At 41.1% G+C, this 25,635-nt stretch overlaps 1 protein-coding gene and 3 long non-coding RNA genes across 5 annotated transcripts; 3 read left to right on the top strand and 1 right to left on the bottom strand.

The window, feature by feature from the left end:
* Positions 1-332: 332 nt before the first annotated feature.
* Positions 333-6,443, bottom strand: LOC143501918 (uncharacterized). The gene is made up of 2 exons (XR_013127006.1): positions 6,301-6,443; positions 333-5,951 (listed from the first exon to the last, which is right to left on the bottom strand). It is a non-coding gene; the product is annotated as an uncharacterized LOC143501918 (long non-coding RNA).
* Positions 6,444-10,096: 3,653 nt separating this feature from the next.
* LOC143501917 (uncharacterized) lies at positions 10,097-14,948 on the top strand. Its single transcript, XR_013127005.1, has 3 exons — positions 10,097-10,562; positions 12,359-12,923; positions 14,610-14,948. It is a non-coding gene; the product is annotated as an uncharacterized LOC143501917 (long non-coding RNA).
* A 1,215-nt stretch (positions 14,949-16,163) lies between these two features.
* LOC143501916 (uncharacterized) lies at positions 16,164-20,003 on the top strand. Its single transcript, XM_076995077.1, has 9 exons — positions 16,164-16,540; positions 16,723-16,790; positions 17,039-17,128; positions 17,241-17,339; positions 17,431-17,478; positions 17,565-17,645; positions 17,744-18,171; positions 18,302-19,115; positions 19,564-20,003. Exons 1-7 carry the CDS (start codon positions 16,387-16,389, stop codon positions 17,912-17,914), a joined length of 711 nt encoding a protein of 236 aa, XP_076851192.1. The 5' UTR covers positions 16,164-16,386; the 3' UTR covers positions 17,915-18,171; positions 18,302-19,115; positions 19,564-20,003.
* A 2,540-nt stretch (positions 20,004-22,543) lies between these two features.
* On the top strand, positions 22,544-25,203 carry LOC143501935 (uncharacterized). Of its 2 annotated transcripts, none has more exons than XR_013127027.1 (5): positions 22,544-22,689; positions 22,793-23,258; positions 23,338-23,476; positions 23,569-23,672; positions 24,388-25,203. It is a non-coding gene; the product is annotated as an uncharacterized LOC143501935 (long non-coding RNA). The 2 variants fall into 2 exon arrangements; XR_013127026.1 differs by having other exon boundaries at positions 22,545-22,689; positions 22,793-23,261.
* The last annotated feature ends 432 nt before the right edge of the window (positions 25,204-25,635 follow it).

Genomic DNA, 25,635 nt, shown 5'->3' with positions numbered 1-25,635 from the left:
TTGCATTCAGAACTGCCTTAATCCTTTGTGGCATAGATTCAACAAGGTACTGGAAACATTCCTCAGAGAGTCTGGTCCATGTTGACATGATAGCATCATGTGATTGCTACGCAGTTGCTGCAGATTTGTCGGCTGCACATCAATGATGCGAATCTCCCGTTCCACCACATCCCAAAGGTGCTCTATTGGATTGAGATCTGACTATGTAGGCCACTGGAGTACAGGGAACTCATTGTTGTGTTCAATAAATCTGTCTGAGATGAATCATGAATTATAACATGGCGAGTTATCCTGCTGGAAGTAGCCATCAGAAGAAGGGTACACTGTGATCATAAAGTCAAAGTCAAATTTATTTATATAGCACTTTTTACAACACATGTTGTCACAAAGCAGCCTTACAATCGTATGGCTCCAGATCCCTAATGAGCAAGCCAAAGGCAACAGTGGCGAGGAAAAACCCACGATGATGGTGGGGATTAGGAAGTGAGGGAGAGACAGCCTCCCTCACATGCACCTGTTTTAATTAACTTTGTAATTTTATTTGTTGGCTGTAACTGTATTGCTGTTGTTGCATCTTGGCCAGGGCTCCCTTGAAAAAGAGGTTCTTAATGGGATTTTTCCCTGGTAAAATAAAGTTTAAATAAATAAATAAAAAATTAGGAAGAAAACCTTGGGAGGACCAAGACTGAAAAGGGAACCCATCCTCCATTGGGCAGCCTGTTGGCACAAGTCCGTATTTGTGGACAAAAGGTGGTTCTACATTTATGGTTCTAGTTCCCACAGTCCCTTCGGTGTAGATGTTGGGCCTCAGGTAGGAGCATCAGCACGTCCTCTTGTGGCAATGGCACATCCAACCCCGGCATCAGTACATCCACTGGCAAGTCAGACCATCTCCCAGGTGCTTGTAGGTGCTTGCATGCAATCGTCTTGGGTAGAAGCCTGCAAAAAGATAGACAATACAGACTGAGTGTGTGGACATCAATTTAAACCACTATTGATTTAAACATACATAGCTCAAGTGTTGTAACGTGTGAGGAGGACTGGGTATGGATTTTGGTAGGTGAGTGTAGCAGTTGCGTGGCAGTGTTTTCCAAAAGAAACACATGATTTTCAGTTTTGAATGTTTGAATGTCTTATGTGAACAACTGTGTTTAATGTTTTGCAAAAAGTGTGTTTTAGAATTTCTAAATGAGTGTAAGGCAGAGAATGTGCTTAAGGTTTAGCACACCAGGTCAACAGATAGGCTACATGGGTTACATGCACAGGGTAACATAAGAGTGGTGGAAGATGCACACAGGTCGACTATATCCTCTGTAGGAGACGAAACCTGAAAGAGGTTAGTGATTGCAAGGTGTTACCCGGGGAGAGCGTAGCTAAACAGCATAGGATGGTGATATGTAGGATGATGTTGGAGGTGAAGAAGAGGAAGAGAGTGAGAGCGGAACCTAAGATCAGGTGGTGGAAGTTAAAGGATGAGGACTGTGGTGTAAAATTCAGGGATGAGGTGAGGCAGGTACTGGGTAATGGTGGTGGTGTTCTGGATACCTGGGATGAAACTTCAAATGCAGTGAGGGATGTGGCTAGGAAGGTACTTGACCTCAGGACAGAGGAAGATAGACAAGGAGTCGTGGTGGTGGAATGAGGAAGTTCAGGAAAGTTTGAGAGGAAAGCGGTTGGCTAAAAAGAATTGGGATTTTCAGCGAGATGAAGAAAGTAGACAGAGGTACAAGGAGATGTGTCGCAAGGCAAAGAGAGCAGTGGCAGAAGCTAAAGAGAAGGCATATAGCAAGCTGTATGAGAAGTTGGACACTAAGGAAGGGGAAAAGGATCTGTACAGATTGGCCAGACAGAGAAACTGTGATGGGCAGGATGTGCAGCAGGTTAGGATGATAAAGGATAAAGATGGAAATGTGTTGTCTGGTGAGGAGAGTGTCTTGGGAAGGTGAAAGGAGTATTTTGAGGAGCTGATGAATCAAGAGAATGAAAGGGAAAGAAGGTTAGAAGAGGTAGAGGTTGTGAATCAGGAAGTGCCTCAGGTGAGCAAGGAGGAAGTAAGGGCTGCAATTCAGAGAATGAAGTGTGGTAAGGCAGTTGGACCTGATGATATTCCAGTGGAGGCATGGAAATGTTTGGGAGAGACAGCAGTGGAGTTCTTGACCTAAGAGGAGGTTTATGGATGCAGTGGTAGAGGATATCAGAGTGGCTGGGGTGTCAGTGGAGGACACTCAGGACAGGGCCAGATGGAGGAGTTTGATCCGCTGTGGTGACCCCTGAAAGAGAATAGCCGAAAGAAGAAGTGCATTAAATTAGATCATTCATCTAGTGTGATTATTATAAACTTACGATTGTCCAAGGTTTGTGCCAGCACTGTTCAGTTTCAGTACAGCTGTGCACAGGGGGAACAACTGGCACACTGAGCTGAGAAAAATGTGCAGTTTGAAAAAGCAAAGCCACTATACGTTTGCATAGGGCAGTGTCTGCGACACGTGAACAGCATGCGTGTCTCAGCACAACAGGAGTTGAATCAGAAAGTCCAATCTGTAAGAGGGTAAGCAAAATTAGTAATGACTTTGTTTAATTCAGGGGTTCCGTATACCAGTCCTGGGGATCCTATATCACACGTTGTGTTTTACCTTTTCTAAAACCTGATTGACCTATTTAGCAAATTAAGATCAATGTGGGTGGGGCTGAGTAAAAAAAGTGTTTTAAAATGGAGAAAAAAAAATGTGCATGGCATAAGAACCCCAAGAATGGAACCTGGACCCGTTTGCTTATTTTATGACAATAGATTTTGCATACAGAACATGGATAGGCTATCACTGACATTAAAATAATGCTCAAGTTATACATAATCCTGAGACATGTATCTGTCTAACCTGTCAACAAACCCCTTAACTTTTGTTAGTCAAAAACAGTGAACATCTGAACTTAACGACAAACAGAGACTCCAACCCAGTCACTGAGACCCCATGTCATGCATATTTTAGTGCTTTTCCTCATTTATAATACCAGATTCAGTTCATTAACTAAGTAAAAAACTGTCATATTGGAGGAACACAAAAAAACTGCTAAGTATAGTGTTGACAGGACTGACTCTGGGGACTCTGTTTTGCCAATATATTCATTCCTAGAGCAGTGTCTCTTAATCCTACTTGTGGTAATTCACATAGCTCAACACACATAATCCACTTCACTAATGACTTAATAAACCGTTTGTTTGATAAGCAGTTGGAGCTAGATCATGTACATTCAATACTTAGTGTGTTGAATCGTGGAATATTTAAAACTGTGTGGAGCAGTTAGGAACAGGACTGAGAAACACTGCCATAGAGTTTCAAGCTCAGCTCCAGGATACCAACAGCTCAATGTTATTCCAATTTTAGAACAATACAGTTGTATAAAATTAAAAATAATTTAATGCTAAACTGTGCAGTGTTGTGGACACAGGACTGAAATATGAAACCCCTGCTTTAGCCCTACACTTCCTCCTCCCTACTCGTAAACTGTGTGGTGACTCCTTCTTCATGGACCTGTAGCACAGGCTCTCACACTGACCTCCCCTGACAGCCGGTGTTCTGTCGAGTTGTGCTTAGCATCGAGTTGTGCTCGTTTGCGGTTTTGCACATGCGCAGACCCACAGGCTTGTCATTTGTTTCTATTGTCATTTTGACCTATAAACATGTAAATGTTTTACATACTGGCTTTGCAAAGATGACATGAGGCAGGATTTCATGAGGCAAATTCGTGGTGGTGCCTCCACTATTCTAGAATGTTTAGAATGGTCAGCGCAAAATTTAAGAGATTTCTTTCCATGCTCTCTACTTCACTGTAATCCATGCCTTAAAAACAAACAAAAGATAAGATATATAGCACATTATACTCAGTACTCTATATATAATAGAGATGTACTATGAAATGTACCATTTTACATCCAAATAAAATTATAAAAGTTATCCCATCTCTTCTCTCTCCCTATCCATATATAGCTATGGAGAACAGGTGGGATGAGGTATTCAACTTCCTCTATCAGGGATCATACCCATCTGGGTATAATAACTCCCAAAAATTACATTTGAGGAGGTATGCTTCCAAATTTACTGAAAAGGGTGAGCATTTATTTGTTTAAATGTAGCCAGTGTCTTGGTAAGGTAGCTCTTTAATTATTATACGACTTTAATGAATGTTAATGAATATTCAATGCAGAAGGACAGGTTTTCTTTAAAAGTAGAAAAGCCATAAAATCCAAAGAAGAGGCAAGAAAGCTTTCAGGAATTTCACGCCTCTCCGATTGGAGGACATTCAGGCATCCTGAAAACTCGAGCTGCAGTGTGCTCCAGATTTTACTGGCTTGGCATGACCATTGATCTTGACAACTGGGTATGTGTTGAAGTGCGTTCTTGTGTGTTTTGAGCTGTTGATAAATCTGCATAAATATTAACAGTGACTTTCTTAAAGGTCTTGGAATGTGATCAGTGCCAGCGAACTGGAAAACCTTTGACTGGTGCCCAGCCATTGGAGTGTATAAAAGTAAATGTCCAGTGGTATCTCTATAATATACAACAGCTTTTAAGAAAAATGTTGAAATGTAAAATAAAACATATATGTTTTAAATTTATAGGTATCTGCTGTCTGGGAGCTCATTGGCATTGATTTGACAGGACCGCTTCCAAAAACTGGCTTCCAGTATATCCTGACAGCCACAGATTACTTTTCCAAATGGGTTGAAGCTTTCCCATTAAAGACAAAATCAGCAGCTGAAGTGGGACGAAATATTTGCTCAATTATATATAGACATGGTTGTCCAAATAGAATACTCTCTGATCAGGGAAGAGAATTTGTGAATGAAGTATGTCTAATTTTTGTTATAAATGAATGAATGAATGAAAGAATGTTTCAATTTATATAGTGCATTTTCAGGATACCCAAGGCGCTTTACAATTGTTAAGACAGCTACCTCTCAGACAACCAATCACACAGCGGTGAGAAGCGGCAGCGAATTGTGCACAGCAACTTGTTTTATTGAACAGAGAGAGACACAGACACACACTATGGGCATTTTTGCTGTTTAAGCATGGTTACATAAATGTGTCTCTAAACATACTTAATTATAGCATTTTACCCACATGTCTCATATCAAAATGTTCAGAACAATCTCAGCTCTCTTCCTAATGAGGTTACATTGACTTAGAGTATTGCATAAATAAATAATATGGTCCTAAACCTGGAAATATGAGGCATATTTTCAAAAATTCTTTCATATTTTATATGAAATTACACATTTACTAAAAGATCAATAATATTGTTGCTTGAAATATGTTTGCTCAAGGGGTTGCTTCACAAAAATAGTGAAACATGTAATATATATAGTAGTATACAAGTATAAATTAGTGTACAAAAATGTGTACACCAAACTACGAAACTCCCATCAAACTCCTGAACTACAGGCTAAATCAGCTTAGCCAAAACCATATCCACTCATCTAGATTATTATATACTATACTTTCACATCTACAAAGCAAGCATATAGGCAAAAGACAAATACGAAATAATAAAAAAATAAGTAAAAATAATTTTATAAAGAATAAATTACGAATTTTGCACAGAAGCAGTTTCTAGCTAGCCAGCCAGCTAGCCAGGAGGCTAGCTAGACAGCTAGTAACACATCGCGAGCCGATCTGCGATCGTCCGCTATTATAGTGAGCAATATTGCAAAATAACATTCATTTAGCCTTCGATCTGTTATACTTTTCATAAAACCCTTCAGGAAATCAACATAGGTTCATAACCGCTATGTAGTAGTAGTAAGGGCTAGTAGTAGTAGTAGTAAACTACTGAGCAAAACCGGTTTGTTTACCTCAGGCGTCAAAAAGCGGCCAAAACTTCCGCAAAGGGCGATATGTTTCCTGAGGTCGTAGGTCATCGGGTCATCGGTCACGAGTCTCTCCTCAGGCCTACAATATGGGGTCATCAGTAGACGCTAGCTAGCTAGATGCTACATAGAACTACAAACAGGACTACAGTACACCATCACGAAATTCGCGACCCTATCTGTGATCGCCCGCTATTATAGTGATCGATATTGCATTTAGTCATCGATCGTTTATATTTTTCATAAACCCCTCAGGAAATCAACACAGGTTCATCAGTAGACGCTAGCTAGCCAGATGCTAGCTAGCTGCTAGCTAGCGAACTAACTACACGGGACCATCGCGAAATTCGCGACCCTATCTGTGATCGCCCGCTATTATAGTGATCAATATTGCAAAATAACATTCATTTAGTCATCGATCATCAACATACCTTCACCATCGCTATGTAGCTAAGTAGACGCTAGCTCGCTAGCTAGCGGCCGTCAAAGTCTGTATTTCCGTGTTTGTCCGAGGTGAAACGGATCTAATGCCGTCCTAAAACCCTCCTACATCCGTAAAGGGCGATGTGAGTGATGTCAGCGGTCATGTAATGACTGACACTTGAATCCGCCAATCACAGCAGTCACAGGCAGGAGCAATAACCCCCCCTTGTGCAAGCCATAAAAGGATTAGCCATATACGGGCATGCTTCAACTCGGTCATGTATTGCCATCTTGTGGCCAGTCTGCTCAAGCATGAATTAAGATTTTTTTTAAAACAGTTTCCAGTTTTCAAAAACGTTCGAACCGTGTGCCTGCGATGTTGTATCGCTGAGATATTAATAACATTAATGTATATACTCGCACGGTGGCCATCTTTGACGCATGGGTGCGTCAGTAGACCTGGGTGTCAACCACATCAAGCCATACAGAAGAAGCCAAAATGATGACAGGCAAGTCACCACTCAAGAATCCCACAAGATCCTCAAAGAGAATGAGACCAGCACATGTTCTGATGGCCCCAACTCTTTGACCATGGGAGGAGATTTGGAAAGACTAACTGAAGACCTTTACCTGCCACAGAGACCATCAGTTATCCACTTTGCCCCTAAAAAACACACTCAAGTCTGTGATGCAACAACAGAGGTAAATTGAGGCCTACATACGTCTTGAATATATTGTTTCTTGTTTAGTGTTTATTTGATCCATTCCTTATTATTCAATGAGTCTTTATACAGACATTTTTTCAATTACACAATCATTAGAGTATGATGAGTTTGCCTTTCACAGTTTTCTGTATACCAGTCAACAGTGTATGTGACAATTACCACTGTTGACTGTTGAAGCATCCCCCAGGTTCATCAGCCATACAGGAAAGCATACAAGAAAGAGGTTGTTAATGAGTTCTGTGTTCAAGTTTGACCTGTTGGTCATTTGTTCAGCCTACCCTTGTTTATAGTTTGCATGAAAGGGATTTGGCCTGTTCAAACTATACATGTTGGCCCGTTGGCCATTTTGACCTGTTGGACGTTTGTCAGATGCACTATGTTGCCAAAAGTATGTGCATACTTCTTCTAATGAACTGATCTGGCCAGGCATGGTCATTGTATGGGAGGGAAATCTTAATTCTACATCATGCAAAGGCATAGGGAATTGTGTATAGATGGCCCTGGGTTTGAAAGGCCCTGGCGTTAAACTAGGGCAAATGAGAATGGTGTTCATGTATTCACATGCTTTTGGCCATGTAACTGTAATAGTACAGGGATTAGAAAAAACAAATATCTATGCTTTGACATTCATGCTGTGCTTTCAGTTGGAATGTTGTGGGCTGCAGAAGACTGTGGTCGGGTGGAGGCAGTTGTTGGACCATATAAACTGTTTGATTCGTCTTTCCGTACACTGCATGGGACCGAGTGGCTGGCTGATGATGTAAGAGACTAAATCACTGTCAAAATGTATTACAAGAGGAAGTATAACATTCTTTAATGGTTGTTTATTTTACAATGCAGGTTTTTGATGCGTACTTGCACACACTCATTGAAAAACAGCAGGTAAGTGGCAATTATATTTATGTAGCTGTGTTAGGTATTTCTTGCAACATAATTAAAATTTCAGTTGTTCTTAACAGAAAGCTGTTCACCAGCTCTGTGCCGTTATTGCAACATCGTTGTTTTCTGGACAATTCCAGAGACTCAGAAAGGTACTTTCATCACATTTACAGTCTAGCAGTAATGATTATCAGTAACAATAATGACAACTTTGTATTCAACACATTCTTTAGATGACGTTTCCACTGGAGGAAATCTGGATGTGCCCTGTAAACACTGGGGCTCACTGGGTTTTAGTGGTTAGTTTACCTTTCCTTATTTTTCAGAGCAGGTTTGTTTACACTACAAGTCAAATGTTTGGTCAGACCTACTTTGTTTATTTTTATTATTTTTGACATAAAAAAAACTGGAAAGATGCTAAAGCAATGAACGAATGCTGTGCTCTATTTATGCTCTAATAAACAAATATTAGATTCTTTGAAGTAACTGTCCTGTTCATGAAGCAGCACCTATGATGCTTTAACATCAGTCCTGAACACATTCTCACATGCAGAGACCTTGTAGAGAACTAAAGTTCTGAAATAAAGGGTGCATTTAAAATGAAGTATGTTGAGAATTAATTAATATATACAACAACCTTCCCAAATTGTCTTATAAACAAATTAAGGCATAATCCTTTAGATTAAAATGCCTTTTTTTGTGTTCAAACATTTGACTGGTAGTGTACATCAGTCATTATTTGCATGAATCGTACAGAGATATTCTAATTGTGCTATGATGCAGCAGAGTGTTATAATATGACGAGAGAATAACATGAATGAACTAATTTCTTTTAGATTGTCAACATGTCTGACAAGGTCCTTGTGTTGATCGATCCCCTGGCAAATGAAAGTGCACTCGAGCGCAAGCTGCTACGTAACTGGCGGTAATAACATTTTAACATTGCTATTTTACAGTGCTAATTTTGGAGCTTTTTTCTGAAAAGAACTGGTGTGATGTTAAACTGTGTTCTTCTATCATTTTTTAAAAACAATAATTAGGAACTTCTTAAGGATGACAGGCCATGGAGACCAGGAGCCTAAATGGACAGTACAAACAATACTGCACAACAAGCAGCAGGATTCCAGCAGTTGTGGGATTTTAGTGTTGAGGGTAAACCTTTTGAAAATAATGTGATGGGCATTTATAAGTAACTGATATTACTCTTACCATGTAAAATGCCACTTTGCAGTTTGCAGAAGATTATTTCCAGAGGAGAAACATCAGCGCTGTCCAGACATCCCCACAAGATGTTACCAAGGCACGACTTGAAGTAGCCTGTGCACTGCTGCAGTGTAAAGTTCAGTGGTATCAAACACTGCATGAAAGCAGTGCCATAAAGTTTTCTTTAGTCAAAACCCATATAAATCCATATTCCATCATCTGACTCAAAGGTAACGAAACTATCAATCTGTGTCCTGTACCATAAAGCTACTGCAGAGACTCTTTACTACATGATTATTTCTAGAGAATGAGTGCTACAGTTTAAAACCATACTAAAATCATTGTTTCTAGGGAATGCAGATGATTACTGTGTGGTGTGCTCCTTGCTGGAATCTGATGCAGACAAGAGCATGATTGAAATGGTAATGTATAACATAAGCATACTTTGTATTATTAGACAACTGGAGTAGTATTAGTACTAATATGTACCTAATGGCTTTTTTTGGGGGGTAGGTGTAGTGTGATTTCTGCAGTAGGTGGGCACATGTTGAATGTGCCGAATACAACAAAGACACTAGTCTTACATATGTGTGCAAAAAATGTTACTGTTGTAAAAAGTTAGTGTTGTGCTTGGTTTATATACAAGTTCTAATAAAGAAGTTCTAATAAACTGCATATCCATGTTTCCCTTGTCCATACAGTGCACACAGAGTTAGTAGCGATGTAAAAAAAAAAAAAAAAAAAAAAAGATGGGTGTGACGCTGGGCGCAGGGAGACGGACGAGGCACGAGTCCAATGGTCTTCCACAAATGTTATTTTATTTAATACAAAAATAGTCCAGACAGCGCACGTATAGCTTACACTAAGGCTGGGCGATATGGAGCAAAAATAATATCTCGATATTTTTAAGATGAATGGCGATATACGATATATATCTCGATATTTTTTCTTCCCAAAAGGTAATAACAAAGAGGCAGTAATAAGTCAAGATGCGTTCATTGAACACGCTCATTGTGTTCGTTGAACTGAACGCAACACATTTTTTAATAACTTGAACGTGAATTAGTTCACGTTGTGTCATGAACGGTAGACATCACTGTAAATCAGCGTTTCTCAAAGTGTGGGGCGCGCCATTTTGGTGGTGGGGCATAGAATTTCCCCATCTTCTGAGGTGGGGAATTATTGAAAAAGTTTGAGAACCACTGCTGTAAATGAACGTTGGAATTTGTTTTCCATTGAAAACTGAGTGACATCTGTTTTCTCTTTTGAAACGCAATGAGAGAAAGTTCATCCCTCGCTGGTGCCACTTAAATCATGTATCACCAGACAAATGGTTTTGACGTTGTGTGCGCAATGCATTGTGGGCAACGTAGTGTCCGGCTGAGAATAGTTAACATACTGGCTAGTTAATAACATACTGGCTTCCGCACGACGTTACCCGTGATGAATTGCAGCAGAGCGGGGTAGGCATAGCACGTATAGTACGTATAGTGATTTCTAGCTTGTAGTTGTCACGTCTGGCTCCGCCCCTTCTAGTCTCGTCGTTTTTATGTTTTCCTTGTTCTTGTCACGCCCCTCTGTTTCAGCTGTTCCGTGTTAGCTCGTCTTAGTTTTACAAATGTGTGTGTGTGTGTGTGTGTGTGTTTGTATTGCCTATGTAAAGACTATACCTTCGGGGATCATTGTCGTTTCTTTATCTCCTAGTTGGTGTGTATATATAGCCTATGTCCAGACTATACCTTCGGGGATCACTGTCGTTTCTTTATTTCCTAGTTGGATGTGCACGGCCGTATTCACGCCTTATCTGTGATTCGTGGTTTTGATTAGCTTCGTGTTTGTGTGTGGTTAAAGTCTCTGTTCCATTTTCAGGTTCGTAGTGTTTTAGGTTTTCAGTTCATGTTTGGTCTCTGTGTTCTCTAACGTGGTATCGTGCCTGGCAATACATGTATGTTCTGTTAGTCTTCATGTTCATGTATGGCCGTTACTTGCTTCCCGTGTGTTTGTTCATGTCGGTGTATGTAACAATTAGTTGTACTCTTGTTTGGTCTAGTTTTGTGCCCTTGTCATTTCCGCTGCCTTTTAGTATATTAAGCGTTAGTTCTCTATTCATCATGCCACGTCATTCGCGGTCCACTCGCGTGTCATCTGCAAATGTAAGATGTGAAATAAAATCGAATGAGATTGTACTCTCTACTTCGCATTTGTGTCCGCCCCTTGATTGCGCAACAGCCAAATCGTGAAAAAAAAGCATTTGAATATCTCACGAAAAAAGTAAAATGAACTGAACTTTGAACTATTTCATAATTAAAATTGTGAACTTTGAACGTGAACTGTTCACTTTGAGCATGTATGAACTGAACTTGAACTAGTTCAGAAAAGCTGTGAACTGGCACAACACTGACTATTCAGTATGGAAGTAAGCGGTTTCGTACGCAACCCACAACACGTGTAACTAACGCGACATAGACTATATCGATATAACGATATTGTCTCATCTTATATCTCGTATGAAAATATATCGATATTTCTCAAAATCTCGACATATCGCCCAGGCCTAGCTTACACACATGAACGTATAAGACTGACATAAATGACTAACAAAGACGAGCACGGGACAATGCGCGAACGCACATTAAATAGACAAACCACATAAGCGCCGAGTGTTCACGAGATGAGCCACAGGTGAGACTGATGAACACACTCAGACACAACCACACCGACGGAGATCCTGTCTACGACTAGACGTAGACAACATAAACACACGGCTGAAAGCTGAAACACATGTACTGAAACACATGTACATAAACACATGTACTGAAAGCATGATTTGATAAGGAAAGCATTATTTGATGTATGATATCAGCCTATCGAGATATGCTCACCATGTAAAATATTAATAAGGAAGCTATAATAGATTTTAATCCACGCTTCCCTTGTCCATACTGTCAGGGTTGGACCCAGGACCGTTCCTCCGGTCGCCACAAGGAGGAGCCCGCGAGCTAGACCTGGGGGCAATCAGGCACAATAGGCTGCAGGCGTTTGCAGCCTACTTAAGGCGAGCAACTTCAGCAGTCCTTTGCTGAAGTTGTTAGTTGTATTCACGCTCACAGCCTAATTAACCTAATTAGTCCCTAAATGCACATGTAATGTAATGTAATGAAAACCAAAGGAATGATTGTTGAATGTTGGTTCAGGCCTAAAGAGCTTGTTCTTATCAAATTTAGATAACACTACACTAATCAATATTTTTTTTCCTTAGGTGACAATTCCACATCCTGTCAGTTGAGATCCAATAATTCAGAGACAGTTGACAAAATGTATTTCCCAACCTGGGAATAAGGGTAGTGCGCTGTCCACACCAATCTGTGGTGGGGAGTTTGACATCTTCAATGGGACTGTGTGTCTACTGGAGAAGAAAAAGACCAGGAGCAAGAAACGGCAGTTCTTTACCCAGATTTTCCGAGGCAGTTCGCTTAAAGCCTGGAAGAGAGAACGGACCAAGATGTTTGCATCTGGTGATGGTCCTGATGGAGGTTCTGTGGGTGCTGTTAAGAAGCAGAATGAGGAGGAAAGACAGGTTGCTGCTGAGCCCACAACCATCACTCTCAGTCCACTTTCAGTTACAAGCTGCACGTCAACATCCGTTACATGTGATGTGGTATCGGACGAGTCCACCACTGCATTTGAGCCTGAAAGGCAGGATCAGCTGTTTGTACGTGTCTTTCTCCTTTGAGGGTCATGATATCAGCTACCCAGCCAAACCTTTCCTGCTGGAAAAAAATACAGGGGCCTTTTGGACAGGAACCCTAGAAAACGTTAACCGGGTGAGTGACAAGATGCTGCATATTAATAACAACCCAGATCATCAATGACCTCAAGAACAGGCTAGATAATTAATTTACATTTGTTTTATAGTATGGTTCATTTATTTAGTATGTCAGGGTTAGTTGTTTATTTAGTAAAAAATAAATTAAATAAAAACAATACCACAACTTAGTCAAGGGATCCATTTGAGAGACCAAACTTCCCAATCAGTGTGGCCAAGGGACTCTGTAAACATTGTTCTGTAGGAGTGAATAGAGCTGGAAAAATTGCTGTATGTCTCATTATCCCATGAGCAACGCACACATGAATCATCTTAACTTTTATTTATATGATGCTTGCTTGTTCTAGGTATTTCCAGGTCTTAAAGGGAACGCCGGCTGATAACATATGTAAGCCTTAATATCGTGTAATTACTCTAAATTATTAAGACACGTTGTAAAATTTCACAAAAAGTAGCAGATTCATTAGATTTTCTGTAAAATCCCGCTGCACGTAGGTCGCCATTTTTATAACTGCTGACGGGCGCAGCAGGTAGTGACGTCAAATGGTTGCAGTGACTGGCCGTCGCGCTTGAGCACAGCTAGCTAGACCTGGCTACTGTTCAGCCTTTTCAGCTTGAGCCAGAACGCAACATTTCTGACATCAGCGGCTACAACACCCACCAAGTGAGTGACAGAGAGAATCCAGCGCATGTTTATGTTCACGTTTCTTCGTGCGGTTCTCGCTCCACATTCTGGGGCTTTTGGACTTTCTGTGTGGGAAAACTGTGGGCACTGCATTGTGTTTTAGTCTATGTTTAAAACCAACAGCACCCGTCAACTCTCACCAGTCGGGCTCTACTGAATGACTCAAACGCATCGGGACTGAAGAGAGCAGAGCCGCGGGTCTTTTGGTAGCTGTGTTCGTCCACACGCTGCTTCCCAAATTTTTCTCCTCTTTTTATCTTTGGGAAAACTGTGAAGACTAATATCAGTCTTCCCACTGCCTTTCGACTGGAAATAACATCCAACGGCAACACAGTGTGGCATGGTTTTTTTTAAGGTAGCTCAGCTAACTAACATTAACTCCTTCCAACCGCAGTCAAGTTTAGCGCGCTGCAACCATTTGACGTCATCTACCCAGCAGGCATTGCGCGTCAGAAAACATGGCTGCGCCCATATGTCAAATAATTCGAATAAAAGTGTTGATTTGTAAATAAATTTGCTGCTTTTGTGATTTTTTTTTTACATGTAATTAATCTAAATTATTAAGACATCATATTAAGGCTTACAAGTGTTACCAGCCGGGGTTCCCTTTAACATTCTTTAATGCCCGTGTACTGCTGCAAAGTTTAGAATATACACTTATACCTCTTGAACTCTTAGGAGTTTAGTCTGTACACGCTTCAACCTCACACTGAACACCGTTAATTAACTAAATGTCAGTAGTTATGCTATAGCTATGATGATCCTGTGGAGGACCCATGCCACTGTGGAGATCTCGTCCCAACTCCTTTGATCTAATCATAGTACAGATCCTCGCCCATGCCCATCTCATGCATTCCCTCAAACACCTATTAGTCAGCAGTTGGCAAATATAGTGATACATTTTTAAAGACTTTGGTAAGCTTAGGTAATTAAAGCAGTTTTTAATAAATGATAATAAGGAAAGAAGGTAATGTTAATGTCTACCTTCTCCACCTGCAGTCCTGCGTTCCTTGTGCACAGCAAACAAACTGTACTGGCTCTGCTTGCTTCAGGGATGCTGTGTGGGAAGCGGCCGCATGCACCATTCTGGCCACTAGTGAGCTTCATCCCCTGAATACTGTTGGTCTCCATGGATACTCCTCTCATTCACCTGTGTTCCAACAGCCTCATCACCACACTATATAACACTTCCAGTGTCTCCCAGTACATGTGAAGTACTGCCATCACTTCCTGGTCTGCATATCAAGTCTATGTTACATTATGAAAACATTTTGTCTGACATGACATAAAAACGGAATAATATGACATTTATCAAAATGTATGATTATGTTCATTATGTTGTAGTCTCTACATGCAGACCACCTTATTATTTTGGAGACATACACCATCAGAATGGCACTTCCAGATGTGTGTACACCTGTGTGGAGAATTCCTTCATGGTGTGACGCATGTACAGAGGTGGCAGGAGGCAGAGGCTGCAAACTGAAAGCTTCATTATCCATGGTAAAAAGAAACACCAAGACTCAGGCCAAACGGCAGTAATAATGTAGATAGCAGCACTTTCATGAAAAGGGACATTTCAGACCTTAGTATTGCAAAAAGTATTTGTATTCACAATTATTGTATTAATGTTGAGGACATCTGATTAATATGAAAATATTGATTTCTTCAGAAATGCATTTTATGATCATATTCAGAGAGCTGCCACTGTGTACGTAATGGGGTTGAAGAAAAACATTGCCCAGATCTTGAAAAAATGACCAATAATTATAAAGAGCTAATGCTTGAGATGAGAAAATATGATTTTGTGATTGATAAAAATATCCTTAATGCTGTGATGTACACAGAGAAATGATACATTTAAGCAAAAAATTTGAAAATGTCAAAGTCCAATTTGAATCATTATAGTGGACCCATGTGGGTTGGAGTCATGCCAAGCACTGAACGATTCGGTGAACGAATCTTTTGAACGAATATTTTTAGTGAACTGATTCTAATGATTCCGTTCATCTAAAAGAACTGCTGTGCCCATCACTAACAAATAATGTTACTCACGATCAATGGACACACAATTAATTAGAAAAACAGCCACATCGTGCCGCTGCCTCTATGTACTCCATATGTGCGAGCTATAAACTGGTGCATTACGGTTGCCACCTAACGGCAGAAATAAGAACTGCAGGCAATACGCTAATCTTCAAATAAAACGAACTTTAAGACTGACAAGTAAATAACATTCGTTTGTAGACAATTATCCGTCCAATGAGTAGAGATGTCACGTTTTGTGGTTAACTCTGACAAGCATACATTACTGCTAATTTAATTCATGTGGCAGAATATTTATTTGACAGCAGTTAAATAAAACGACAAGGTATTATGGGTCATTTAGTCCAATACTCCGCAAAAGGTAATTATTTTGCTAGCGTTTGCTTTCCCCCTTTTACGTTGCTAAGTGTTTCTGCATATCGGAGTCATGGAGAAAAACATGTTTTGATATGAAGGTAAATCGCCAAGGTGAAACTCCAAACAAAATATCTAAAATCCCTCAGTCGTTTACCGACCCCCCAAAGAGACAAGACACTTTTGCATTTGCTGTGGAAAAAAATCAACAAATATCTCCAAATATCTACAAATTAATATCTTCAAACAATTAATATCTCAATTTAATATCTTCAACGTATTAATATATTGAATTAATATATTTACCGAATTAATATCTCGAATTAACATATTCAACGAGTTAATATCTCGAATTAATTTGTTTAACCTGTTTAAAATGTTGTTTTCCCTGCCTTTCACTGGGCTGCGACCAGTGCTCCTTTGTGCCACTGGAGTTTCGGCCGTTGTTTGGTCTTTTCTCGTTTACAGGCGGCGGGTCCGAGATCAACAGACGGAAGTCGAAGCTGCAGCTCATACCGACACCTGCGACGGTAAATTAGGGAGCTAGCGACGAACACACCCTTATATTCGCAAGCTGGTTTGCTACATTAAACTAGCTACTTATCACTATGTTACTTAGCCTAACTAAATTGGCTACCCTTTAACGGCAAATTTAAACTAGGTTGCATCAAAGTTTTTAATATTTCAGTGTTTTTTTAAACATCTTCCTTAGGACATGATCGGGAGCCTTTTGCATTGGACGAAGGCATCTTTGAGACGCTCCATACCCCGATCCGAGAGGTAGTTGGCTATTATTGGTGAAATCCTTCTTAGCCAGCTTCATTCTGATTAAATCAAATCAAATCAAATATATTTGTATAGCGCTTTTCACAACACGTTGTCACAACATGTACAGGATTTAGGGAAGTTTCTGTGCAGAACTGTAGCATGCATTGTTTATTTGCATGCTGGTCACAATAATTGTAAAATGCAGGTCTTGCACATACTTGTCTAGTCGCAAAGTAACACGTATTTGGTTTTCTCCATAGTTGAGGCTTATACAGACTCGCCAAGGATTGGACAGAGCACATAGGATGTTTGCCTTCACCTTCTCACGAATGGGTTCTTCAGCTACACAGGTTCCCTTAAGTTTTTAATGTGTATCACAGGCACAAAAATATTTTGTTACCTGAGGGTTTATAAGGGGTTTGTCCATTTCAGTGGTAAAGTTATTTTTCTGCTTGACTGCAGGTGGTGGAGGTGAAGCTCCAGCACAAGTCCATCTACAGTGGGCTGGAGAGTGAGCACTGGTGGGTGCTCAACAATGAATTCTACTGGATAGGTGCAGAGGTGAGTCATGGGAACAGGTTCACAATTTCAGTAAGAATGGACATGCTACTGTAAATGTCCCTTCAACCTAATCTTTTCCTTGTATTTGTAGCTTACCCTCCACCACTTTGCCAGCGCTAGTGCCGTGGCCTGCATCAAGGTAACAAAGAGTCTTGACTATAAGCATCTTTCACTAGCTTGTCCCATTCTGAATTACACTCATCAGCATGTCCTCTGTTAATTCAGCGGAGGGGATCCAGCATCACAGACGCCACCATCTACCTGCGCACCTGTTCAACAACAACGTCGGTGCAGAATATTTTTCTGGTTAGTGCTTCCTCCTTTCTGATTGCATTTAGAATTATTTGTGGTGAGGTTTTTAGAAAATGATATCTAAAGGCATTTTTATTGTGTGTGTTTTGTAGCAAACGGTGGTGTCCACTTGGTTTAAGGGTGTCTCCATTGGTTCGGATGACATTTTCAGGTCATCCGAATCTAGTCACACCCAGACCCTGGAGACACCGAACCCAGCTGTTTTTTCCAGCAGTCCATCCCCACCGAGAGCACCCCCTCAACGACCACCTCCAGGCTTTTAAACACCTACACATGAATTGAATTCTTATATAAATTCATAATTTCACTGTGTGGCATGCGTTTTATTTTTCTACGTAATTTAATATTTTTGCTTGCATGTGTGTTTTTCAGATGCTGAAGGTTTTCCCATAACCACATGAGGACTAGATGTTGGTCTTTTGGGACACAGAGGTAGAACATCACATGGACTGATCACCCACCTGGAGCGTTTTACATCTGCCCCTTCTCTTTCCCCCAACACTCTGTTTCATCTTTTGAGGTTTGTGTAACCCTAACTCATCTTCCAGATTTCTCATGAAAACATAAAGCTGTGTGTAGTCTTTATTCTGCTTTTCTGTCTCTTTCGTTCTGTCCATCATGTGGGTCTCCTGTGCTTCTTCCTGGATTAGAGACTACCGACAGCTGTGCAACCTGAATTTCACGCAGGCTCCCAGGACAAGAGGACTACTGCAGTTTGTGGACCAGGACAGAATAATAAGCCTTGACAAGATGTGCATCAGGATGATGAGAGACTTTATGATCCACGCCAGAGAACAGAGACAAGACCAGAGGACTGAACGGCATCAAGAACCGATCGTCGGGATTATTAGAACAATCACCATCGTCAGTGTGCAAGGAACTGTGAGGAAAGCCCGAAAGAATCACCATTCGTGGACTATTCATCATCACCGTGGACAACCATCAGGATTACAGATTCGACCATTTTGGGATTTTTGGTTATCAACAGCAGATTATCAGTGCTCCTGTCATCCTCATCAGACCTCTACAACTAACTCAGAATGCTGCAGCACGACTGGTCTTCAATCTCCCTAAGTTCTCACATGTGACTCCTCTGCTACGCTCTCTTCACTGGCTTCCAGTAGCGGCACGCATCAGATATAAAACATTGATGCTTGCTTACAAAGCCAAAAATGGACTGGCCCCTCCCTACATGATGTCCATGGTCAAAAGCCAATCCGTACAGCGAACACTCAGAAACTCAAGCTTGGCTCGACTCGAAACTCCATGTTTAAAGTCTCATGGAAGACAAAGCTCCAAACTATTCTCCGTCCTGGCTCCAAGATGGTGGAACGATCTTCCATTAGCTGCTAGGACTGCAGAGTCTATTGCTATCTTCAAGCGTAGACTGAAGACCCACCTGTTTGTTGAGTTCTTACCAGAGCACTAACTCAGCTGATACCACTTGCCGTGGTTCTTTAAATGGTATGTCTGTCTGTGGTTATTTGTGCTTCTTGGCAAATGTCTAACTTGCAAAAACACTAGGTAATGACATTGACTCCTGTAGTTTAGTAGTAGTCTGACTCAATGGTATCTTGAATTCTGGCCTATTCGTACTATTTCCTAGGATGAATTCTGTGATTGAATGCAAAGCACTTTGTAAGTCGCTCTGGATAAGAGCGTCTGCTAAATGCCGTAAATGTAAATGATTTTGTAAATTGTTAGTGAAATAGTTATTATTGTTTTATAAATATTTATCAGTAATGTGATTGTGTTTTAATTGCAAAGGAGTCATACTGTCTTGTATTTTACCTTTGGTGTTACTCATGTAATCATCAGTATGCTTAGTCTGATTGTGTGGTTTGTGTGTGACTTGTGTATTAGTCTGTATAATTTGATTTTGTGTTTTTGTGTGATTTGTGTATTTAACCAGGCCACCCGAAGGGGACTGGTCCCTGCTGGATACACGCACCTATCCGGATACAAGCACCTGCCGGTGGATGTACTGATGCCAGGGTTGGACGTGCCATTGCCACAAGAGGTCGTGCGGATGCTAGTTCCTATCAGAGGCTCACCATCTACACTGAATGGACTGTGACTACTTGGCCGGGGAACGAGAACTGTGACTACTACTGTAGAACTGTAGAACCACCCTGCGCACCACGGACTTGTGCTAACGGGCCGCCCAATGGAGGATGGGTTCCCTTTTGAGTCTTGGTCCTCCCGAGGTTTCTTCCTATTCCCCTCCATCATAGGGAGTTTTTCCTCGCCACTGTCGCCATTGGCTTGCTCATTAGGGATTTGGACCCATAAGATTGTTAATCTTGTAAAGATTGTGAAAAGCACTATACAAATAAACTTGACTTGACTTAATCATTAGTGAGTTATAGACTAATTATGTTTTAGGTTGAATGTATCCAGTTATGATATTTGAGTGATTCACTATTTTCCCAGCTAGCAACACTAACCATGCGATACCTGAATTTAGTAAACTATAGTGAGAGAGGAATATTACACTGGAAACACACAGCCTAAATTATTACAAATAAATAAAATGTAGCTTCAAGAGAGGGGAAACAAAAGAAAGTAGAAATAGTTTCTTATAGACAGTTTGCATTGGTGCTTACTAAAATTTCCCTGGTGGAAATTTTCATTTTTTAAAATAAACATTTTAAATGACTAGCTTTTAAATAGTACAAGTGTGCTACAAATGCACAACATAAAATAAAAGTACAAATGTAACGCAGGCACCTCCTCAGCTAGGAGGCAGACAAACGCTGAGGAGAGCGAGATTTATTAGAAGGAATTCCATAATCATAGTCGTAACAACAGGCAGGGGTCGTAACAGGTGAGCCATCCAGGTTTGACAAGTTGATCGGCATAATCAGACACACAAAGAGAACGAACAGGGCAATGGGGAGAACACTAAAAGGAATGAACAATGGAACAGGAACAATACTCACGAAATCAAATAACAAGGATCGCGGAGCACATTGGCAAATACCGACGGAGCAAATGAACAGAACAACCGAAAACGGGCTAGGGAGACACAGGGATATAAATACACAGAACTAGACTAGACACAGGTGAAGACAATGACAACATGGGCATGGCAGACAGAGGGAAACTATGGTAACAGACAAGCAAGGCGGGATTAACAAGCAAGGAACAACAAAGACACGAAGAGCAGGACACCGGAGTGACAGCTAGGAGAGGGGGGAGTAGCCCTACGTGACAATCAAATGTAGCTGGGAAAATTATATTACTATATTACAAGTGTGCTGTAAATGCACATCAATGCATAATACATAAACTGTAGCTGGGTAAATTATAGTAGTGTGTCGTTAACAGTGGTGAACGGGATTCTTCAAGCCACCAGATTTAATCCGTCACCATATCCAGTCACGAAAATCCATGAGAAATTTGGTGGAGACACTACACATTACTGAATTGTTTACTAAAACTATTAAGGGAAGGAGAATTGCAGGTGTTCATACACATGTTGACTCGCTAGCCAGCAGGTTGTCAATTCCAATTAAAATTAGTGGAATCAACACAATCCAGGAAGCCTGAGCAAAATCCTGGTGAGGACTTTTACTTTCTGAACCTGGAATTGACTCCTCTGCTAGCCAGGTAAAATGAAATGAAATGTGTGCTCATTTCACATTGCACATTTCATTTCATTTTAAAATACCTGGCTAGCTAGTCAAGGTGTGTATTGAGAACACCTGCAGTTTCCCTTCCCGCCTCCAGAACGCCACTCTGCAGTGTCTACTGAGTCTCTCCTGCTTCTGGAGCCCCATCAGAGCTCAGTGCTCCAGCTGGACGGATCCATCCAGCTGCCAGATGCTCAGGTAGCCAATCAGGAACAGAGGATTCACTTGTCTAAATGAACTGTTCAAATATGAGTGCTTAGGGAGGTGTTGTGATGCTGAGAGAAATAAACCACTTTGGTCTCCCTGTTACCTTGCGTAGATGTTTTGCAGATTTGCAGCAAGGCAGGCTCACTAGTCGTAGCTCTTCACAGAAGAAGAAGCTCCTGAGAGCCCTGAATGCCTGTATTTCAGTCAGATGCCCAGCGTTTGGAGAGGACTACGGACAGGTTCAGCTAAACAACCCTCTGAGCCATTCAGAACACATCAGAACCACATGCAGTAGCCTGCAGGAACTGCACACAACCTTCTTTGTTTTCTCACTCTGTTGCTGCTGAAGTCCAGGAGCATTGCCCTTCTGATGTACTGTCTTCCACAGGATGCTCATGAGTTCCTGATGATGTGTTTGCTTCAGCTGAAGGAGGAGGGAGAGACACTCAGGGTTTCCTCCTTCTCTTACATCTGCCCTGTGGCAAATTTTGAGTTTCACCTCAAATCTGTGCGCACCTGCAGCAGGTAATTCTGTGCTATATCACCACATCTCCTTCTTGTAAATCAACTGTTCTTAACATGTGTTTCTTCAGAGTGTGCATTGTCACAAAGTATGCACACACTTGGTATGGGATAATGTGGGTTATTTCTGTGTGAATGTTGTAACCTCTCTGTTGATTTCTGTTGTTTGAAAGCTGTGGACTGCAGAGCTCCAGAGTGGAGGACTTCAACCACCTCTCTGTTAACCTGAGCTCTACCTTGACTGACAGCCTACACAATTACTTCAAGGTCTGTCACCTCACACACCCCTACTGGACAACACTTTTTTGCCAGTTTGTTAAGTTAGGGAGCCATCCTAACCATTGTCACTCTCAATGAAAACTTTTTTTCAGTCAACGGTTTTGGAGTTCAAATGTGAATGTGGTCAAGGCACCGAGGCATGTGAAGTGGTGGAGTTCTTCACACTCCCACGGTGAGTCTCGCATTATGTGAATTACCACAAACAATGAGTTTTAAAGCAGTCATCTCACACTCTTCCAATTCTTACATCATTTTTCCTTTTGGAACAGAGTTCTGATCCTCCACATTAAGAGGTTTGACATGCTGGGCAAGAAACTAACAAACCTAATGGACATCCCCTCAGAGCTGGACCTCTCTGTCCTCCCTGGAGTGGCTTCACTCGGGCAACCGTTAAGGTCAGCTTGTACAACGGCCTGAGCATACGCTCTCTCACCTCTGTCCACCCTTTCACAATTAGCAATGAGACGCTAACTGAATGGCTTTGTGATGTGTCCACAGTGGACCAGCATACACCCAGGACAAAGGACATGAGGAGGATAATCTGGAGAAAAGCTCTGTGCCAGAACAAGGTAAACATCAGCCATTTTCCTACAGTGATCAATTAAATTTTGGATTTACAACCTGTCTACGTTTATACGTACCTGCCATAATGATGTAGTTCTCTCAACCCATTAGTAGTAAATGAGAGCAGAGAAGGACAGGGAGAGAAAGTACAGCACGTCAGCCCACTGGTGAGGAAATAGAGAGAGAGATGAAAAAGAAGATTGAAAGATGCTGAGAGAGACTGAGAAAGACAGGCTGAGAGAGATAGATAGATATGAGAGAGACCCATATCAACGATCTAAGATGCATTCTTACTTAATCATATGAAAAAACAGATGTACTTGTTGTTTGCAGGAAACTGTTCACACAGACATCTACAGACTCCACGCTGTGGTGTCTCATTTGGGTGGCAGCATGGACAGTGGTGAGCAGTCTGATAATATCCACAAACATGCAGTAGAAACTATAAAGTGACTAATGACATCTTGCTACCCTGACAGGGCACTACATCAGCGACGTAGCTGAGGAGAAAGGAGAGTGCTGGTTAAAATTCAACGATTCAAAGGTTTCAAAAAAGACAGAGCCAGCCGTCCTTAAGAGCAGGGCAAAAACAGCCTACCTGCTTTTCTACATGCAAAGGTAGTAGCTCACCTTCTAACTCAGGTACATCTGCTGAAACACATAGAGAACTGGCTGAATTCCAGCTGCTCCTGTTTTGCTGTTGTCTCCAGTGGGGCTGGAGAGAAGAACGTGGTCCCGTGGATGGTGGACCAGGGAGAAGCAGCAGTATCCCCCTAAACCCAACTCCATGCCATGACTAAGTCAGGATACACATGTAAGCACCTACATCCACACTTAACAAGACAGGCTACACATCTGCTCAGTTCAGTTCAGGTCTATTTCTGTCTGTTCCTGTCGTCCAATCGTAGGAGATAATTCATTAAGAACGGCTTCTGCCTTTCAGATTTGGGAACATAAATACCTCGGTCCATGGGGACAGATACAAATTCCATAAGATTTTACATGTTGGCAGAAACCTAACCTTTACCCTGCCCTTACAATCAAAATTATAAGGCTAGACACAATTAGAAACTTCCTTCCTAAATTACCGCTCACACTGGTATGTGTGGTATATTACATCTTTTTATATTACTGGTAAGTTTCAAGTGAGTTATTATTTGTTCAACATTAACACTCCTCCCCCCTTGTGTGATAAGGCTACAGACTACCATTTTAAAATGATTAATGCTTAGATGGTATTTTCATTACAATTAATTAGTTAAACATGATTCAGACCAGCAGACTACAGGCAACTGCTAAATAACAAGCTGTAAAGGTGATCATCACTTCAATGCTATATCCGTTATATCTGTTAATGGGTTGCGTTTCTATGGGAATTGTGTAAATAGCCCCTTGCTTTTCTTCCAAATCTTAGTAGATAAAAGGCTTTCTAATAAAAAATGACTATTCATGAATGACGTCACTTTAGACAGCATGTAGCCTAGATGACCTGTCAACGCTTGATTTTCTCCACCATTCATGTGTTAAAGGCCAGAAAAGGCGTGACACAGGCGGACACTGCTCCCGACTCTGGCAAGTACGCAACAAAGCGGAAAGACTTCCGTTGTTTGAAGGGTGAACCGAGTGAACCAAGCGGTGTCTGTTTTGTCCGACTGATCTGAGAAGTTGGGACGTGCCGGAGTAAATACAGCTGAGCTGCTGGTGAAAGCGAGAACGTGAGAGACTCTGCTGCTGGTGCTGTCTGTGCACGAGAAGCGCGCTGATAAAAAGCTAAGTGCAACCCCCTACCTTTTTAGAAGAATTTTAACCTTCTGCCATCCACCAGTCGTAGTTTTAGGGCAGTACATTTTAATTTTTCATTTTTGTTTTAGTTTGTTGGAGTCCGTTGCTATAAATAGCTAAGTTGCTTTCTATTAGGCTGGGTACTGCTATAGGTTTATTTCATTATTTGATTTTTGGTTGTGTGTAAGGGATTTGGATTTGTTTGGTTTGATTTATTTTGGGGTTTATAATTTGGAGGGTTTGCTGTGGTGTTAAGTAGTTTTTTTTTCCAGTGCTAGCCTATTAGGGAACATTTTGTTTGGCTAAAATATTCTATATTCTTTGGGCTCCATTTTTGTGTTGCGTCTTTGTGGGTTTGTGTGTTTCTTTGTTACAATTTCAGTTATTTTGAGTGGTGACTGCGTTTTGTTTTTGTTCTGTCCTTTGTCTGCAGCATTGCTATCCAGAACACTAAGTGGACTGTTGCGTGTCCCTCCTTGAACTGGCTGCCGAGGTTCTGGACTGGGACTGGGTGCACTTGGAGTTGATGGATTTTTTTTTTTTTTTTTTATATATAAAATTCTTTTGTTGAATAAATATATTGTGCAAATTCCCATCTTCTCTCTGCATTTGTCAACTTGCGACTCCCCAAGGTGTAGTGGTTGGGATTGGGCTAAGGGAAATATAAAATTTTGCCCTTTGTCGGGAAAGGCCGTGACATTAGTAGTAAATAGTTCTTGGTTCTTTTCTCTGGCTGTTTGCCTAATGTCGCTCCTCAGTCATTTTGGACTCCTCAGTTTTTACATTGTATTTGATAATTGCCAGTGTTTGCTTTGAAAGTGAGCGTGCTGGTTGTGTTCTCCAGAGATCTGCACAATGCATTTATCACACTGTTCACGCTGCTCACCATGACTCACTGGTGTGTCCTGCTGTCAGAAGTACAAAGGGTTCCAGAGCTGGACAGCATCACCTGCAGCATTTACATCGTTCTGTGGATTTGTATTCGCTCCTTCATA

Source organism: Brachyhypopomus gauderio, unplaced genomic scaffold, assembly GCF_052324685.1.
Source record: "Brachyhypopomus gauderio isolate BG-103 unplaced genomic scaffold, BGAUD_0.2 sc179, whole genome shotgun sequence".
Taxonomy (NCBI): domain Eukaryota; kingdom Metazoa; phylum Chordata; class Actinopteri; order Gymnotiformes; family Hypopomidae; genus Brachyhypopomus; species Brachyhypopomus gauderio.
Note: the sequence above shows the minus strand (reverse complement) of the source record. Positions and strands in the feature narration are given on the sequence as shown.